Source organism: Pipistrellus kuhlii, unplaced genomic scaffold (genome assembly GCF_014108245.1).
Source record: "Pipistrellus kuhlii isolate mPipKuh1 unplaced genomic scaffold, mPipKuh1.p scaffold_m20_p_2, whole genome shotgun sequence".
Taxonomy (NCBI): Eukaryota; Metazoa; Chordata; class Mammalia; order Chiroptera; family Vespertilionidae; genus Pipistrellus; species Pipistrellus kuhlii.
In genome coordinates this window covers 100,474,881-100,494,976 of record NW_023425515.1, presented here as the reverse complement: position 1 = coordinate 100,494,976, position 20,096 = coordinate 100,474,881, and the positions used below count along the sequence as shown (strand labels likewise).

At 36.7% G+C, this 20,096-nt stretch overlaps 1 protein-coding gene across 12 annotated transcripts in view; it reads right to left on the bottom strand.

The window, feature by feature from the left end:
- Nucleotides 1–20,096, bottom strand: part of ATR (ATR serine/threonine kinase) — a 192,446-nt gene that overhangs the window by 16,310 nt on the left and 156,040 nt on the right. For 11 of the 12 annotated variants that reach the window (XM_036447780.2, XM_036447781.2, XM_045584127.1 and 8 more), the window contains 6 exons: nt 19,362–19,504; nt 16,246–16,343; nt 11,339–11,571; nt 9,587–9,721; nt 7,689–7,889; nt 6,530–6,673 (listed from right to left, as the gene is read on the bottom strand). In XM_036447780.2, the coding sequence (XP_036303673.1) occupies nt 6,530–6,673; nt 7,689–7,889; nt 9,587–9,721; nt 11,339–11,571; nt 16,246–16,343; nt 19,362–19,504 (954 nt within the window). The remainder of the gene's footprint in view (nt 1–6,529; nt 6,674–7,688; nt 7,890–9,586; nt 9,722–11,338; nt 11,572–16,245; nt 16,344–19,361; nt 19,505–20,096) is intronic. The other variant, XM_045584129.1, reaches the window with a different exon arrangement.

The window sequence follows — 20,096 nt, the reverse complement described above, 5'->3', positions numbered from 1 at the left end:
ACCTATGAGGATATGAAAAAAGATCAACAAGAAATAATGAGGGATCAACAAGAAATAATAAGGGATCAACAAGAAATAATAAAGGATCAACAAAAAATAAAGAATACATCGTCTGAAATAAAATATATCACATGGAGTCCTAAAAACAGAATGGAAGATCGCAAGAATCAAGTCAAAGATTTGGAACACAAAGAGCCAGACGATACTCCTCCACAGAAGCAAGAAGACAAGAGAATCCAGAAAGTTGAAGATAATGTAAGAAATCTCTGGGACAACTTCAAGCGAACCAACATCAAAATTATGGGGGTCCCAGAAGAAGAGAGAGAGCAAGATACCGAAAACATACTGAAAGAAATAGTGACAGAAAACTTCCCCCAACTAGTGAAAGAATTAGACCTACAAGTCCAGGAAGCGAACAGAACCCCAAACAAAAGGAATCCAAAGAGGACCACACCAAGACACATCATAATTAAAATGCCAAGAGTAAAAGACAAAGAGAGAATATTAAAAGCAGCAAGAGAGAAACAGGTAGTTACCTATAAAGGAGCACCCATACGATTGTCAGCTGATTTATCAACAGAAACCATGCAGGCCAGATGGGAATGGCAAGAAATATTCAAGGTGATGAACAGCAAGAACCTACAGCCAAAAATACTCTAACCAGCAAAGCTATCACTCAGAATTGAAGGCCAGATAAAGAGTTTCACAAATAACAAAAAGCTAAAGGAGTTCATCACCACCAAACCAGAATTATATGAATTGCTGAAGGGAGTTCTTTCAGAAGAGGAAGAAAATAAAGATAAATATTATGAACAACAAATAGGTAACTATCAACAAGTGAACCTAAAAACCAAGGGATTAAAAAACCTGATGAACAATATTAACTGTTGAATCAGAGGTATAAAGAGGAGGGGACTGATGATTCGCAGAAAAAGAGGAGTGGGGGGATGCGGGAAGAGACTGAACATAAACTGTGTGCACCTATGGATGAGGACAATGGGGGGTGAGGAAAGGGCAGAGAGTGGGGAGGGAACCTGGTGGAGGAGAAAAAAATGAGGAACTTTGGTAATAATATGAACAATAAAGGTTTATTAAAAAATATAATAATAAGTTTAAAAAAAATTAAAAAATAAAAGAATATGATGGTGAAAAAAAATAAAACTGACTTGGGTAACTAATTTTTTATAATTATTAACCAGGGATAGCGGTGTACGTAAACATCTAAACTGCTGCCATACACAACAATTACAAAACTGAAACTAAAAAATCTATCAAACCAAGATGGCGGCACAGGTAAACTCCAAATTGTAGCCTCACACAACAATTTCAAAAAATACAATTAATATATAAAATGGACATTATCCAGAACTACAGGAATGTTGACTGACTGGAAATTCTACATGAGAAGGAAAGAGAAAACCAGAAGGAAAATCAGCGGAGCTGTAAAAGCCTAAGGTACTGAGACATGGTGTGTGCGTGGGGAGAGGACGGAGCTGGAGAGGAGGGGTGGCTGAGTGCCTGGCTTGCATTCCTTAGCAGGAAGGAGATAAAAGTTCCGGACTGTGCTGAACCCCAGTTTCAACTGCACTGAACCCCAGTTCTGGGCGAGACCCTGGGGTCCCAGGCTCATAGAGAGGGAATCTGGGCTATAAGGCGGAAGCTCAGGAAAGTGACGAAAGACAAGGTCCCGGATGCACGCACGTTGCACGCAGAGGACAGACTGTTGACTGAGCTGCAAGATTGCACTAGCGGGAAGGAGACAAAAGGTCTGGACTGTGCTGAGCCCCAGTTCCGACTCCACTGAACCCAGTTCTAGGCCAGACCCTGAGGTCCCAGGCTCTTACAGAGGGCATCTGGGCTGTAAAGCGGAAATTCAGGGCAGCGGTGAAAGGCAGAGCCCTGGAGGCAAACATGTTGTGCACAGAAGACGGACTGTTGACTGTGCCGCTGGATTGCCCTAGCGAGAAGGAGACATAAGCTCCGGACTGCTCTTAACCCCACTTCCAACTGCACTGAACCCCAGTTCTCGGCTCATTGGGGGACAAGACTGTCTGGTAGCGGGCAAAACTCTAGGGCACCTTTCTCTCAGAGATGCTTGCCGCAAGTACTGAAGGACACTGAGGAACATTGAGACTCAGGAACCTCATAGGGTGGGGCTGACGGAAATCCAAAGCTGTAGGCTCCACCTTGAAACTCCGCTCCATCCAAACTGAGAACAGAGGCCTTTGCATTTTTCTAAGATAAATCAAATAAGGCTCTCTCCCGGCATAGACACAGCTGATACTCACAGGCAACTGGTCTGGAGGTCAATTCCTCCCAGTGATACCAACAACAATCAAGACTTAACTACAACAAGGCTGTAAACACAGTCCACAAAGGGGTGCACCAAGAGTGTCCACCTCAGATAACTGGGAGGCTGACCCACTGAACCATATAGGACACCTTAACACACAAAGCCACCCTATCAACTCAGGGAAGCAGCAAAAATGCCGAGATAAGGAAACAGATCACAAACAAAAGAAATGGAGGACAAAAAGCGACTGGATATAGAGTTCAAAACCATGCTTATAAGGTTTTCAAGAATTTCCTAGAAAAGGCCAATAAAATAAATGAGACCTATGAGGATATGAAAAGGGATCAACTAGAAATAAAAATACATTGTCTGAAATAAAAAATATAATACAGAGTCGTAAAAACAGAATGGAAGATTGCAAGAATCAAGTCAAAGATTTGGAACACAAAGAGCCAGAGGATACTCCTCCTCATAAGCAAGAAGACAAGAGAATCCAGAAAGTTGAAGATAATGTAAGAAACCTCTGGGACAACTTCAAGCAAACCAACATCAAAATTATGGGGGTCCCAGAAGAAGAGAGAGAGCAAGATACCGAAAACATACTGAAAGAAATAGTGACAGAAAACTTCCCGCACCTGGTGAAATAGACTTACAAGTCCAGGAAGCGAACAGAACCCCAAACAAAAGGAATCCAAAGAGGACCACACCAAGACACATCATAATTAAAATGCCAAGAGTAAAAGACAAAGAGAGAATATTAAAAGCAGCAAAAGCAAAGCAAGTAGTTACCTATAAAAGAGCACCCATATGATTGTCAGCTGATTTATCAACAAAAACCATGCAGGCCAGATGGGAATGGCAAGAAATATTCAAGGTGATGAACAGCAAGAACCTACAGCCAAAAATACCCTACCCAGCAAAGCTATCACTCAGAGTCGAAGGCCAGATAAAAAGCTTCACAAATAACAAAAAGCTAAAGGAGTTCATCACCACCAAACTAGAATTATATGAATTCTTGATGGGGGTTCTTTAGGAAGAGGAAGAAAATAAAGATAAAAATTATGAACAAATAGGTGAACAACAAGTGAATCTACAAACCAAGGGAATTAAAAAGCCTGATGAACAAAAATAACTGTTGAATATAATAGAATCAGAGGTAAGGGGAGGGGACTGATGATTCTCAGGAAAAGAGGAGTGGGGAGGGTGTGGGAAGAGACTGAACATAAACTGCGCACCTATTGATAAGGACAATGAAGTGGGTGGGGAAAGGGCATGGGTGTGATGGGAACCTGGTGGAGGAGAGCAATGGAGGGAAAAAATGAGGAACATTTGTAATAATATGAACAATAAAGATTTACTTAAAAAAATACAAAACAAAACAAAAATAAAACAAAATAAAACTAAAAGACAAAACATCTATGACCTGTAATCAAGGGAAAGCTGGCTAAGTAGAAGTTCTACAACTAGACAGAAAAAGAAAAGAATATTCAGGGCACAAGCGCTAAAAAACTGAGGTACTGGGGCTTGCCTGATAGGGGCTGGCTGCAGATCGCGGTTGTTAGCAGGTGTTGCTTTTTTCAACCCAAAGAGAGACAAGCTCCCAATCTCTCTAAAATCCAGATTTTTGGGAAAAGCTGGATTGTCTGCCATCGGGTTGGAAAGTGAGGATGGCTTGCTTGCAAAGCTGCAAGGAGGAATAATTGTTTGCTCTGCTGGGGTGCAAGAGGTGGGGACATGGTCAGAGAGGCAGAGAAGGCTCACTGCTAGCCATTGATGTTTGCCACGCCCTAGCCTGAGACTCCCCCACAATCTACAATTACACCCATGCTCCAAGTAGCAGCTTTTGCATATGAATGGCCTTCTCTATTGCAGTTTAATCTAGCAAACTTGCAACCCAATACTGACAGCTCCAAAGCCTCCAAGCTCCAAGCAGGGAGGAGAGGACTGTGATTCTCACGTTGTTCCTGCAGGGTGGCCTCAGACAGTAGCTAAACTGTACCCCATTGGAGATCCAGAAGCCAGTGTACCTAAGGGTCAGTGTGAGACACCAGATTTAAATTCCTCACATTCATAAGTGACACATTCGTGAGGCAGAATCAGGGAGAACCAAAGCCCCACTGAAACAAGTCCTGCACCATAAGCGTGTCACCAGTGCAGGAGTTCTTCCATTATAGACAGAGTGGGTCCTCACAGCCAATTGGCCTGGAGGTTAATTCCTCCCAGTGTAACCAACAGCAATCAAGGCTTAACTACACCAAGACTTTGCACTCAACTCACAAAGGGGTGTACCAAGAGCAATCACCTCAGGTGATTGGGGAAGCTGAGCTACTGGCCCCTATAGGTCACCTACCACACAAAGCCATTCCATCAACACAGGGAGGCAACCAAAATGCAGAGACACAGAAGCATGTCACGACTGGGAGAGATGGAGGAAAGTAAACTACTGGATGACACAGAGTTCAGAACCACATTTATAAGGTTACTCAAGAATCTTCTAAAAACCACTGAGAAACTTGAAGAGACCTTCAAGGACCTTAATGAGAATACAAAAATAAAAAATAAAAAATAGAAAAAGACCAGTCAGAAATTAAGCATACACTGTCTGAAATAAAGAATATACAGAAACTCAACTGTAGATCAAGGTACCCCAAGAGTCAAACCAAAGATCTTGAATATGAGGAAGCAAAAAACACCCAACTAGAGAGGCAGAAAGAAAGAAGAATATAAGAGTGTGAAGATAGTGTAAGGAGCCTCTGGGACAGCTTTAAGCATACCAACATCTGGATTTTTGGGGTGCCAGAAGAAGAGAGAGAGCATAATATTGGAGGCCTTTTGGAAGAAATAACAACAGAAAACTTTCCCTACCTGGTGAAAGAAATAGTCCAGGAAGCATACAGAACCCCAAACAAAAGGAATCCAAAGAGGACCACACCAAGACACATCATAATTAAAATGCCAAGGGCAAAAGACAAAGAGAGAATCTTGAAAGCAGCAATATAAAAACAGTTAGTTACTTACAAGGGGGACCCATATGACTGTCAGCTGATTTCTCAACAGAAACTATACAGGCCAGAAGGGAGTGACAAGAAATATTCAAAGTGATGAACAGCAAGAACCTACAACTAAGATTACTCTACCAAGCAAAACTATCATTCAGAATTGAAGGTCAGATAAAGAGCTTCACAGACAAGAAAAAGCTAAAGGAGTTCATCACCACCAAACCAGGATTACATGAAATGCTAAAGAGTATTCTTTAAGAAGAGGAAAAAGAAGAAAATGGTAAAGGTAAAAATTATGAACAACAAAAAGACATCAAATACAAACCTCCCAACAAGTAAATCTAAAAATCTGAAGAACATAATGGACTGGTGAATATAATAGCATCAGGGTCATAGAAAGGGAGTGGACTGAATTCTCAGGGGGAAGAGGGTCTGAGGGGTGCGGGAAGAGATTGGACAAAAATCTTACAGCTATGGATGAAAACAGTGGTGACAGGTAAGGGCGCGGGGTGGGGTGAGGAATCAAGTGGAGGAGAGCTATGGGGGGGGGGTAGAGAAACACCTGTATTAATTTGAACAATTAAGATTTATTATTAAAAATAAAATAAATAAAATTATTAACCAAATGTGACAACAATATTAATATTGTTAAAATATTATAATTGCATATTTGACAAAAACAAAGTATTCTTTTATTTTTATTGGTTCCACAAATATTATTAATATATTAAATACTTAGGCACAGAGACTGCTGTTTAATTTTAATTATCTCAAAAATGTATAAACAAGAGTATGAATTTCATAATATCCCCAGTTTACTGTTGCAATTTAATATTATAGCTTCATTTGAAAAATTCTCTTCTAGCATAAGAAAGCTTTTCACATGATTAACCCTTAAATACATTAGGTAAGGATAAAGTATATTTTGTTTAATTCTAGAGCTATATGAAATAAATTATACATAACTATAATTATAACCTGTCAAATTCAAAACCACATCACTGACCAAAAACACATTATAAACTTTAGGAATAAGTAGTCCACATAAATGTCAAGAAAAAAGTATGACATTAGAATCAATAAAGAAGAATATCCCAATTTAAAAATTAATTTAAAATGAAAAGCAATATATTTTATTCCTGTTTTTAAGACTGATCTTAAATGAGATATTGAAAAGCCTGTGTTGAATTGACAGTAATTATGGTAATTCTAAAATAAAAGCAAACTATCTCCAAACCTTATTAATCAAGGAATTGAATTCCATTAGTCTACAATCCTTTCTCAGGTCATCCTTTGGCTTACACATCATGATGTAGAATTTTCCATCTGTTCCTTTTAAAGATATCTTTTTTGGTTTCTGAAGAGAAGCAAGAATTTCCACCTAAAAGATGATAAATTATATATTAATTAAGGTTAAAATTCTTTGTGTAAGTTTCTATACATGTTATAAATATTGTGTTATCTAACATAATAAAAAGGAGAAAAATCTATATTATGTGGTAAATTTATTCTTTTAACAATTTATTTTATCTTAATTATCTATGATGTATGAAGAGAATGGTTGCCCATGTGCAGAGACAATTTTCTCCAATTATTAATGACTATGAAATTAAAGGATTATTTTATCAGCAATGTAAGTACATACACATCCAAATTTAGACAGCCTTTAAAGTAGTCACAAAGTTTAAAAAAATTTTAAAATATTTTTAGGACCTTTCTTGAAAGGCTAAGACACTGTTATTAAATGTCTTTAATCATAACAAATGTTTATCAATTGAAAGTAACTTGATTACTTTAAAAAGAAACTCCTTCAAATTCAAATCTACTTACTATGTCTACCTAATAATATTGAGTTAAAACAAATCATGACTATAAGCAATAAGAATGCTTGCATTATGTGATTTAATAACTGGCTCTGAAGGAGTTAAACAAATGTTTTAAAACAAAAGCATTGTAATAATTTTTTTCAAAAGTATTTACTTAGAAATACTCTATTACCATTTCTTTAAAACAGCCATAAAAAAAAAAAAAGAATCAGGCTCTTCCTAGCTGAATTTCACTTTCTTATAAAATAGAAACAAAAGATTGTATTTATTTTTCCTGTTCTCTATATTTAAGACTAAAGGAGAGTATGGAAAAATCAAATTGTGAAAAAATGATTATACTCATACTAAAAACAAATGTAAGAATGTGAAAAATCAAAGTACTAGGCTGAAAATTGGATTTTTATCACTTAATTTTATTTCATCAATACTTCTCTGTATTTCCAATCACATCTTTGCCAATAAAATTCACTTAGTATCTGAGAAAAGACACTTTTAAAATTAATTTGAAATTTTTAATTTAACTAAATTTAAGAAACATACTAGTTATAGGTATATAAAACTGAAGTTTACCGTATCATCAAAACTTGCAATATAAGCCCAATGACCAGGAAATGGATCATGGTTAGCATGGGTGCCCAGAATTGATGGAAGAGTAGGTATCATCACTGATTGCAAAGGTATGAGGATTTCACTAAATGTTGATTCTTCTACCAGCTTTTTAAGCATTTTAAAATGAGTACTCATGCTTAATGTGGAGCAATTTCCATCCACCTTGGGGGAGGAAGGGGAAATTGTACATTTTAATTTCTCTGTTTACTTTGAATTATAGAATCTCTAGTTTCATCCAAAACAAAATTTCAGTTCTACAATATCTTAAGTAATAGCCCCACTGTCTGTAGTTTTCTAAGTATTTTTTTCTTATCTTTATTTTTAAGTATTTTTAATACATCATCTTATTTTAACCACTCTGTATTCTTTTACTTAGTCAACAATAGTAGGATTGTTATTATAAATGACAAAAGGAGATAATAGAGGCCTATAATCCATTATCAGACTTTATAAAATTCAAACAGCTCTGTAAAAACTTTTTTTATTACATCTCATTTGGCAGCAAAATTTTGCACTTAGTACAAAAATGAATGTTTCACTACAAAAATAATTATATATCTGATTATGATACTCAAAAAAAAGTAATGCACTGTATTTCCTTTAAAAATTTGAAAAATTCTTAATTTCTAAATGTAGCTGGCCACAAAGGTTTCAGATAAAAAATTAAAAACTTGTAAAAGTGTCAGTGTTTAATAAACATTGGCCATTATCATCACACTGTTTTTTACCACATCAAGTGCATTAGAAAGCAAATATAATTAATGCAGATAGGAAACAGATTATTTTTTCAAGATGTTTATTGTAGAAGGAAAGGTGAGCGATAAGGTAACCTTATATTTTCTCACCTATAAACAGTTGATAGTAAATATTTGTAAAGAGAAATATAGTTATTAACTACATAAGGAGTCTCTCTCCCTTCTAGTAACTAGCCATATACCCACCTTTGTCTTTCCTACAAATTCTTTAAGGTTTTTGCCCTCCAATTCCCTAGGTACAAGAGTGGCTCACTCCTATAAGCATGTCCATATTCTACTCACAAATTTACTTTTAAAAAGGGGAATTATTACACTAAATAATAACCATCTACTAAGTTTCCTATGAGAAAACTTCCAGACAGAAGAACATGTCTTATGTTCTTTGTTTCCCTCAACATGTTTGTCTCCAGGTAGGTAATAAAATGTGTACTGAAAGAATTAAAGCAAATCAAAAATCCAATCTTCTTTCCTTTCATGTAGGTTAATGTAATAAAGTCTGAAAGTTTAAAGACATGACAGAAAACAACCACAGAGACAATTTGAATTCACTGCACATTTTACAAGGCTTATCTCATATTTTCTACTTAAAATTGTTTTCCATAAACATGGATAATTTACTCCCAGAAGAATTTACATTAAGAACTTTTAGAAATTTGGAGGATATTTGGAGAGAGGGACATATTAGTAATTTTAAAACCAGCTTTATTAGAGGAAACTGCACAGCTTTAAGCATACAATTTGATGACTTCTGCTATCTGTGTATACCAATATATGTTATAATTTTAACTTAGTCAAATAAAAGAAAACTAGCTAAAATCATCTAGAAATTTTGCATAAAAATATCCAACATTGGTCTATACCCGTGGTTGGCAAAATGCGGCTCGAAAACCACATGCGGCTTTTTGGCCCCTTGAGTATGGCTCTTCCACAAAACACCATGGCTTGGGCAAGTCTATTTTGAAGAAGTGGCATTAGAAGAAGTTTAAGTTTAAAAAATTTCATTCTCAAAAGAAATTTCAATCATTGTACTGTTGATGTTTGGCTCTGTTGACTAATGAGTTTACCGACCACTGGTCTATACCGTACTAAGATTTATGACAATACCGGTTTATTGCACAATTCTAGAAGCTTATCTGTCAGACGAGTTGCATCTCCAACAAACTTCTCTAAAGATTTTTTCATATGAATAGCTTTATTTAGTATTTCCTTGCATCTATTCACACGCATGGGATAAGAAGACTGTAAAAAAAAAAAAAAAAGTCAAATGCAATTTTATACAAGATTTAAAAAAGATTAACAACAAAATTTTTAACAATAATCAACTTTAAAAGTACTCATGATGCGGTTACTAGATACTGATTCAAACTTTTTGGAAATCAATTTGGCAATATTATCAATAGTCATAAAAATGCTGCTACTCTATGACCTGATGAATTCACTTCTTAGGATCTACCCCGAAGAAGAAAACAGAAATTAAAATAAATGCAGATGTGTCTAGATGTAATACAATAGCAAAAAAAGTGAAAACAATCTTAATAATCAACAGTTATGGCTAACTACTACAGAATTTTATATAATTATTAAAATTATGTCTTTGAAGAATATTTAGTAACATGAAAATAGACTTATGGTAACAATCTTAAGTGAAATCATGAAATTATGTATCTATGTAATAAAAATTAGAGCTAAAATATGCACAGAAAATGTATAAAACATATTAAAATATTAAAAGTATAAATTTTTCCTTTTTATCTCTATATATTTTTTAAAGTCTCTAAAACATTTATTAAACAAACGTATTTACCAAGTTGTAAAGTTCCATTAATAATGCAAAAACGTTTTTTCAATCTAGTATTAACACTTTTGGTACTTTGGATTAAAAAACTTGGGGAAAAAATAGGTGGTTGTTGTTTTGTCTTTTAATATATTTTTATTTATTTCAGAGAGGAAGGTAGAGGGAGAGAGAGATTGAAATATCAATGATGAGAAAGAATCATTGACTGGCTGCCTCCTGCATGCTCCAGGGATCAAGCCTACAACCCTTGACGGTAATCGAACATGGGACTCTTTAGTCTGCAGGCTGATGCTCTATCCACTGAGCTAACTGGCTAGGGTGCTATTTTTGTTTTATGTGTGTGTTTTTTAAACCTTCACCTGAGGATATGCTTTTGATTGATTTTAGAGAGAGAAAAAAGGAGAGAGATTGATGTGAGAGAGAAGCATTGACTGATTGCCCAACATATGCGTCTGAACAGGGATGGAATCTACAATTTACGTATGTGCAGTGACCAGAAGTTGAACCTGCATCCTTTTGGTGTACAGATAACGCTCCAACTGATTAAGCTACCCATCCAGGGCACGTTGCTATTTTATACCAACCACTAACAATTTATATACCTTATAAAGAAAAAGCATGCTGAATTCTTTGATCTTAAACCTATTACTCAATTCATTTGGTATGATAGATATTTCCAAATTTTAAAATGAAACATTATGGCCGAAACCGATTTGGCTCAATGGATAGAGCGTCAGACTGTGGACTGAAGGGTGTCAGGTTCGATTCCGGTCAAGGGCATGTGCCTTGGTTGCGGGCACATCCCCAGTGGGGGGGTGCGCAGGGGGCAACTGATTGATGTTTCTAGCTTTCTATCTCTCTCTCTTCCTCTCTGTAAAAACTCAATAAAATATATATTTTTTTAAATGAAACATTATGCTACAACTTGTTTTTTTAATATTTATGTTTACTACAAATCTAATATAAGAGAGAAACCCTGAACTCACACCTACATATTAGCATTAAGTAATTAATGCCATATAAGAAGGAGAAAAAACCTACTGTTGTGATAAATATATTACCTTTGAGACAGCTGTCATCATCCACATTGCTTGCTGAGGATAGGCCAGAAACACTTTGGCTATAATTTCCATCAAGACAACAAAAACTTCATCATGAGAATGACAAATTCGAGAGATCAACTGTGAAAAAGCAGTTAAAAACTGATATGGAGCTAACTGACTTGTGTGTTCTGTGATAACTTTATTTATTTTAGCTAAATCATTTCTCATTTGGACACGATCAGACCGGCCAGCTGGAAGAAAAATCAAAGTAAAAAAAAAAAAAAAATAGAAGTTAGAAAGAATAAAACAATATAACAGTTCATTTTACAGAAGAAAAATTTTGTTTTAAAAACAGCTTTAAGACATTAAAGTAATCCCCTCAATCCACTGTTTTGCTTTCCATATTTTCAACTACCAACAGCTAACTGCTATCTGAATATATTAAATGGAAAACTCCAGAAATAAACAATTAATAAGTTTTAAGTTGCACAACAGTTTGAATAACATGATAAAATCTCATTCCATCCCCACTCTGTCCTCCTTAGTACATGATGCATCCTTTTGTCCAATGTCTTCATGCTATACATGCTAGTCACTTAGGTCTCTCACTTATTAGATCGACTACTAATGTGCTTATATTCCAATAACCCTTATTTTACTTTAATAATGGCCCCAAAGCACAGGAGTAGTGACCGTGGCAATTCATATATGCCAAAGAGAAGCCCTAAAATGCTTCATTTAAATCAAAAGGTAAAAGTTCTCAATAGTCTGGAAAGAAAAAAAAAATCATATGCTGGGGTTGCTAACATCTATAGTAAGACTCTTCTTTCTATCCATAAAGTTTTGAAGAAGGAAAAAAAAAGTTGTGCTAGTTTTACTATTGCACCTCAAACTGCAAAAGTTTCAGCCACAATATATGAGAAGTGCTTAGTTAAGATAGAAAAGGAATTAAATTTGTGGATGGAAGACATACACAGAATAACTTTTCCGAATGAGAGTAACGTATTGCACCAGCAAGTAATGATCCCATACAAAAATTTCAGCAAGGGAATCCCTGAAATAAGTGATACCAAGCCACTTACTACAAATAAAGTTACAAAGACTCAGGAACAGATCTGGACTGAAAAATATAAAAATTATGGCAGAGGCTGCATTTGCCAATGAAGAAGCTGCTGCCCAATTTCTAACTGAGTTGAAGAAGTTGATTAGGGTTTAGTACTACCAATGGTTTCAGTACTACCAGTGAGGTCTTATAATGTTTCCTCCATGGAAAAAGAGTGAATAATGTGTGCTATTCTCATGTACAATACCAGGCCAAGTGCCAATTTGTAAAAATATAGTTTTCTCTGTCCATGTAGGAAAAAATATTTAGGGCCATTGAAAAATTTAAGGGCCATTAATTTTTAGTAGAAACAAACAAAACAAGCCACAACCCATTATAATTTTTATGGTAAATTATTTGGATTAAACTTTTATTATTTTCCAATATCTTTTAGCTTCATCAAAGAGTGAGCAAATTTTCAATTGCAGGTCCTGAACTATAACTACTTAAAAAGTCTATGTTTAGGTATTTAAAAAACAAAACAAACCAACAAACAAAACAGAAACAGATTCATAGATATAGAAAACAACTGATGGTTGCCAGGGGGGAGTAGATAGGGAGGAAAGGTGGAAAAGGTGAAGGGGAATGAGGTACAAATTTATAAAATAAGTCTAGGGGATGTAATGTACAGCATAGGGAATATATTCAATAATATTATAATAATTTCATACAGTAACAGATGGGTACCAGACTAATCACGGTGATTGCTTTGTTAGGTATTTAAATGTTGAATAACTATGTTGTACAAATAAAATTTATAGAATATTGAAAGTTTACCCTATTTTAACTTAAGAATTCTATGTTTAGTTCTCCCCCTTTAAATTTTTTTTAAAATTGATTTTGAGAGAGAGAGAGAGAGAGAGGGAAAGGAGACAAAGAGAAACATCAATGTCAGAGTGAAACATCTATTGGCCACCTCCTGCACGCCCCCCACTGGGCATAGAGCATGCAACCTGTGCAGGTGCTCAACCTGGAATCAAATTAGCAAACCCTTGGTGCACATGCATTGGATGACGCCCAACCAACAGATCCACACAGGCCAGGACAGTCTTTCCCCTTAGTTTCTTGTTCACACTTAATTACCTTATATAATAAAAGACCAGTGATCAAATGGCGGAAGGACCAGAATGACCCGTTGACAAGTTGCTATGACATGTACTGACAACCAGAGGGCAGATGCTCATTGGAGGAGCTGCCCCCTGGTGGTCAGCGCTCTACCACAGTGGGAGCGTCACTTGACTTACCAGAATGAGTGAAGGGCATGAACCTGGGCTATGATCATTGTGTCCTCACCCTATGTTCCTCCTCCTCCTCCTAGCTCCCTGATGCATCCTCCATATGCCTACAGGCCATGCAGCACTGCTGCAGCTACAGAGCTCTCAGAGCTGATCCCCGAGGCTAGGAGGTGGATTTAAGGCCTATTCTGCAGCCTCTCAGTGCTATCGTCCCTGGGCCCAGCCCCGACTGGATCCTCTGGAGAGGCGAGTGGACTGGGCTCCACAGAAGATGCTGGCCCAGGGAGCAGCCGCCTAGAGGGCGGGTCCATAACTGCTTGGCTGACTAGGATGAGTGACGCTCCCATAGCAGGCCGGTCCACACAAGCCACACACTGTCACCCCACAAGTTCATGAATCCTATGCATCAAGCCTCTACTATAAAATAATTTTAGAGAGAATCCATGATGGCTGCCCAGGTAAACACCTAGCCGCAGCCGCACACAACAATTTCAATAAAATACAACTAAAATATAAAATGGACATTACCCAGAACTATAGGAAAGTCGACTGACTGGAAATTCTACAATGAGAAGCAAAGAGAAAACCAGAAGGAAGCGCGGAGGAGCTGTAAAAGCCTGAGGTATGGAGACACGCGGAGCACGTGGAGAGGACGAAGCCGGAGAGGAGGGCGGCTGAGTGCCTGGCTGGCGTCCTCTAGCGGGAAGGAGACAAAAGCTCTGACTGTGTTGGGCCCCAGTTCCGACTGCTCTGAACCCCAGTTCTAGGCCAGACACCAGGGACCCAGGCTCATCCAGAGGGAGCTGGGCTGTAAGGCGGAACCCTGGGGGAGCGGTGAAAGGAGATCCCGGCAGTGCGCACAATGCACGCAGAGAAGGGGCGGTTGGTTGTGCCTCGGGATTGCCCTGACGGGAAGGAGACAGGGGCTCCAGACTGCTCTGAACGCCACCTCCAATCCCACTACCAACTGAATTGAACCTCAGTTTCAGGCCATTGGAGGAGAATCTAGACTGTTTGGTAGCAGGTGAAAATTGAGGGCACCTTTCTCTCAGAGGCCCTTGCAAGGAGTACTGAAGGACCCTGAGACCCAGGAGCCACATAGGGCGGGGCTGACGGAAGCCAAAGCTGTAGGCTCCACCCTGAAACCCTGCCCTATCTGTAGCTGCGAAATGCGACAACGAAATAGATCACAAAAGAAAGAAATGGAGGACAAAAAGCGACTGGATATAGAGTTCAAATCTACACTTATAAGGTTTTTCAAGAATTTCCTAGAAAAGATCGATAAGACCTATGAAGATATGAGAAGAGATCAACTAGAATTAATAAGGAATCAACAAGAAATGATAAGGGATCAACAAGAAATGATAAGGGATCAAGAAATAAAAAATACATTGTATGAAATAAAAAATATTATACAGAGTCCTAAAAACAGAATGGAAGATCACAAGAATCAAGTCAAAGATTTGGAACATAAAGAACCAGAAGACACTCCTCCACAGAAGCTAGAAAGCAAGAGAATCCAGAAAATTGAAGATAATGTAAGAAACCTCTGGGACAACTTCAAGCAAACCAACAACATCAGAATTATGGGGGTCCCAGAAGATGAGAGAGAGCAAGATATCGAAAACATATTGGAAGAAATAGTGACAGAAAACTTCCCCCACCTGGTGAAAGAATTAGACTTACAAGTCCAGGAAGCGCACAGAACTCCAAACAAAAGGAATCCAAAGAGGACCACACCTAGACAAATCATAATTAAAATTCCAAGAGCAAAAGACGAAGAGAGAATATTAAAAGCAGCAAGAGCAAAGCAGGTAGTTACTGATTTTTCAACAGAAATCAGTCAGCTGATTTCTCAACAGAAACCATGCAGGCCAGATGGGAATGGCAAGAAATATTCAAGGTGATGAATAGTAAGAACCTACAGCCAAAGATAATCTATCCAGCAAAGCTATCACTCAGAATCGAAGGTCAGATAAAGAGCTTCACAAATAAAAAAAAGCTAAAGGAGTTCATCACCTCCAAACCAGAATTATATGAATTGCTGAAAGGGGTTCTTTCAGAAGAGAAAGTAAATAAAGATAAAAATTATGAACAACAAATACGTAACTATCAACAAGTAAATCTGAAAACCAAGGAAATTTAAAAAAAATCTGATGAACAATATTAACTGTTGAATATAATAGAATCAGAGGTATGGAAGGGGAGTGAACTGACGATTCTTGGGGAAAAGGGGAGAGGGGATGTGGGAAGAGACTGAACATAAACTGTGCACCTATGGATGAGGACAATGGGGGGTGGGGAAAGGGCAGAGGGTGGGGTGGGAACCTGGTGGAGGAGAGCAATGGAGGGGGGTGGGAAAGGAACATTTGTAATAATATGAAAAATAAAAATTTACTAAAAAAAAAAAGAAAAAAAATAATTTTAAATTTTATTTTTTAATTATAGCTAACTTTTTTAATTTATAAAATCTTAATTATCAAATTCATTCCTAGCTTTTAATAAGTTAAACTGTGAGGCTAAATCTGACTTCATATAAAAAATATAATTCTTCTTGGTTCCTGAAAATTTTACATACAAAATTATACCTTTTTCCCATTCGTATGCCTTAGCACCAAAATCAAGCCATAGTGATAACATCCTTGGCATTGACTGATAAATGAATTGATTTCCATATTGTAGAGATCTGCAATCATACAGAGAAGATATTAACATAGTGTTCTTTATGTTATATACATTAAAAATTTAAGATTTAAACTATTACTTGAATTATATATAGCCTTCTGACAAAAATTATTGTATCATTCCTTCTTCCTAATAGAGATTATCTTTTGACTTCCTCTCTCTCTTTTTTTCCTACTAAGCTCAATATTGCCTGCAACAAAATTAATATAAGTTATGACCTACTCAAAATCCTATCAATACTTCTTTCAAATTGCCCTTAGAATCTGTGCCTTTAATTGCATTCCATGGCCCAGGTCATGCCCAATCACTCAATTTCTGGGAAATTATAATAACTTAGCCTCCCTAATTCTACATTTCTTCCCTTCAATAAATTCCAGACTAACATTCTTTAAATTCTAGTTTTATCATGTTCTCCCCATGTTCAGAGCCAACCAATAACCAACTATTTATATATTAAGACCACATGAACAACTCTGCCAAGGATTCAAATATTCACAAACTTGTTTCTTCATAACTTTCCAATCTTAGTCTCTTATCACTCACCAGCATACATCTTCCCTCAATTCCAGTTTCCTCACAATCCTCTGAATAACCCATTCAAACCCCGTTTTTCTGCCTATCTGTGAAAAGTCAGTAATGTCCGCTCCTTCTTAAATGTAATTATCTTTCAAATCCTACCGTCTTCATAAGGCCTACCAGGTTTCTGTAGGAATACAGTACAAAAAAAGTATACTTTTCAAATCACAAAGCCAAGGGCATGAGTTTTGACTTCAGATTTGCCCAAATTCTGGACTCATTTTTGGTATCTTGATAATATAAAAAAGATATTTACACTTCTTATTTTGATACCATTCTATTATACATCAATATTTAAATGTTTTACATACTTAAAGTTTTTCAACCTAATTAGAATGGCATTCCTTGAGGGCAAATACTGATGCTTAATTAGTAATAACAGTTATTCAATCATTAAAAGGATATGAATCTCCATAGCTGAGTGTACTCCTTTAAGTATCCAAATGTTTTAGTGTAACTACTATGGATAAAATGTTATAAAATTGCCTTATTTGCCGAAACCGGTTTGGCTTAGCGGTAGAGTGTCGGTCTGCGGGCTGAAAGGTCCCTGGTTCAATTCCGGTCAAGGGCATATATGTTGGTTGCGGGCACATCCCCGGTAGAGGATGTGCAAGAGGCAGCTGGTTGATGTTTCTCTCTCATCTATGTTTCTAGCTCTCTATCCCTCTCTCTTCCTCTCTGTAAAAAATCAATAAAAATATATTTTAAATAAATAAATAAATAAATAAATAAATAAATAAATAAATAAATAAAATTGCCTTATTTTCTTAAACTATATTTATAGGTATCTCACACTATACCTAACAGTGTTATGCATATCAAGGACTCTAAATAACTCCATTTTCAAAGAAATGTATTAAGTAAATGTTATATACCAATACATATACTAATACTACAGAGCAAATGAACGCTACTACATACTTTAGAAAAGAAAAATATCCTCTGGTTATACTTCAATTTTAAAATGCCAATAGGCCAGAAATTCTGCCTCAATAACAAGCAATTAATAATCATCATATATAATAAAAGGCTAATATGCAAATCGACCAAATGGCAGAATGAAGGGTCACTGTGATGTGCACTGACCTCCAGGGGCAGACGCACAATGCAGGAGCTACACCCTGGTGGTCAGTGTGTACCCACAGGGGAGCGCTGCTCAGCCAGAAGCTGGGCTCATGGCTGGTGAGTGCAACAGCGGTGGCAGGAGCCTCTCCTGCTTCCAAGGTAGCGCTAAGGATGTCCTACTGATGGCTAAGGGGAGCAGGCTTAAGTCATTAATTGGACATCCCCCAAGGGCTCCCAGACTGTGAGAGAGTGCAGGCCAGGCTGAGGGACCCCCTGAGTGCAGGCCAGGCTGAGGGACCCCCTGAGTGCACCAGGCCTCTAGTTATTAAATAAAATTAAGTTTGGATTTTATAAAACTTGAATTCCATTTTGGGAAGAAAACTTGGATAATATTACAATCCTTTCATTTATAAACAAATATTGCTTTGATTCCTGAAAATATTGAACTGAGAAGTCAAAATACACAGTAATGGGCAACTTTAAATATCTACTGCTCTGAAATAAATTACCTTTCTATGTAAAACAATGCTAATGAGCAAGATAAAAAGAATGAGTGGAGAATCATTATTATTTCTTAGGAATTAATAATTTGTGACAATATAAAAAGTAGTCATGAAATAATACACTATTTGCCTACAATTTGCTAATAGAAGAAATTAAGTTACATTTCACCTAGTATCTAGTTTAAGAGATAAGTTCTTTCTACAAGTCTGATGTCAAAACCATTTTTGTATAGATATTACTTCTAATATATTGGCTAGAAGATTCTACTGGCAATTAAATAAAACCATTCAATATGTCAGATTTAAGGTAATCTGGTATTCTAGGGAGGGGGACTCAGGTATGAGGGTCTGAAATGGGAAGAACATGCAATTTTCATTGTATATACTTGTTAGTATAAAATGTTTTTTAAGTATACATGCCTTATCCCATTAAAATAGTTTTTTGTGGGTGTTTTGTTTTTTTGTTAATCATCACCTGAGGATTTTTTTCCCCATTGATTTTTAGAGTGAACGGAAGGGAACAGGAGAGAAACATCCACGTGAGAGAGACACATCAACAGGTTGCTGCCCACATGCTCCCCGACTGGAACCAGGGATCAAACCTGCAACTAAGGTACTATGTGGCCTTAACCAGATTCAAACCCACAGCCCTTCAGTGTATGGGCCAACGCTCTTAACCACTGAACCAAGCTGGGTAGGGCTAAAATAGTTTTTATTTATGGAGAGAGAAAAAATTAACATTTCATCTAATGTGATAGATTGAATCAGTGGTAAAGCAGACAACATCCTGAATATGAAAAGATCTGTGATAACAATTCAATGTCAATAGTCACCTAGTCATATATAATCAGCAAACTTGCAGTTCTAACACTTACCTTCCAAAATGAAGGACAATATATCGAATGAGATCACCCTGCTTTTCCATTTTGTTGTCTGTGACCATGGGCATCAATTTGTCATAGTACTTGGCAAGGTAGAAATGCCCATCCTCCCACTCTGGCAGAAACAAGGTCACATCCTGAAAAAGAGAACACAGGATACTCTCCTCAGAAAACCCCACACTATAAATTACCTTTCTATGTAAAACAATGCTAATGAGCAAGATAAAAAGAATGAGTGGAGTATCATTATTATTTCTTAGGAATCAATAATTTGTGACAATATAAAAAGTAGTCATGAAATAATACACTATTTGCCTACAATTTGCTAATAGAAGAAATTAAGTTACATTTCACCTGGTATCTAGTTTAAGAGATAAGTTCTTTCTACAAGTCTGATGTCAAAACCATTTTTGTATTGATATTACTTCTAATATATTGGCTAGAAGATTCTACTGGCAATTAAATAAAACCATTCAATTGTCAGATTTAAGGTATTCTGGTATTTTAGGAAGGGGGACTCAGGTAACTGCAACTAAGGTACTATGTGGCCTTAACCAGATTCAAACCCACAGCCCTTCAGTGTATGGGCCAACGCTCATAAAAATAAAATATGAATAGGTAATTAGAGGTAAAGAAGGACACTACATAATGATAAATGAAGCAATCCAACAAGAGGATATAATCTTTGCAAACATTTATGCACCCAACATAGGAGCACCTAAATATGTA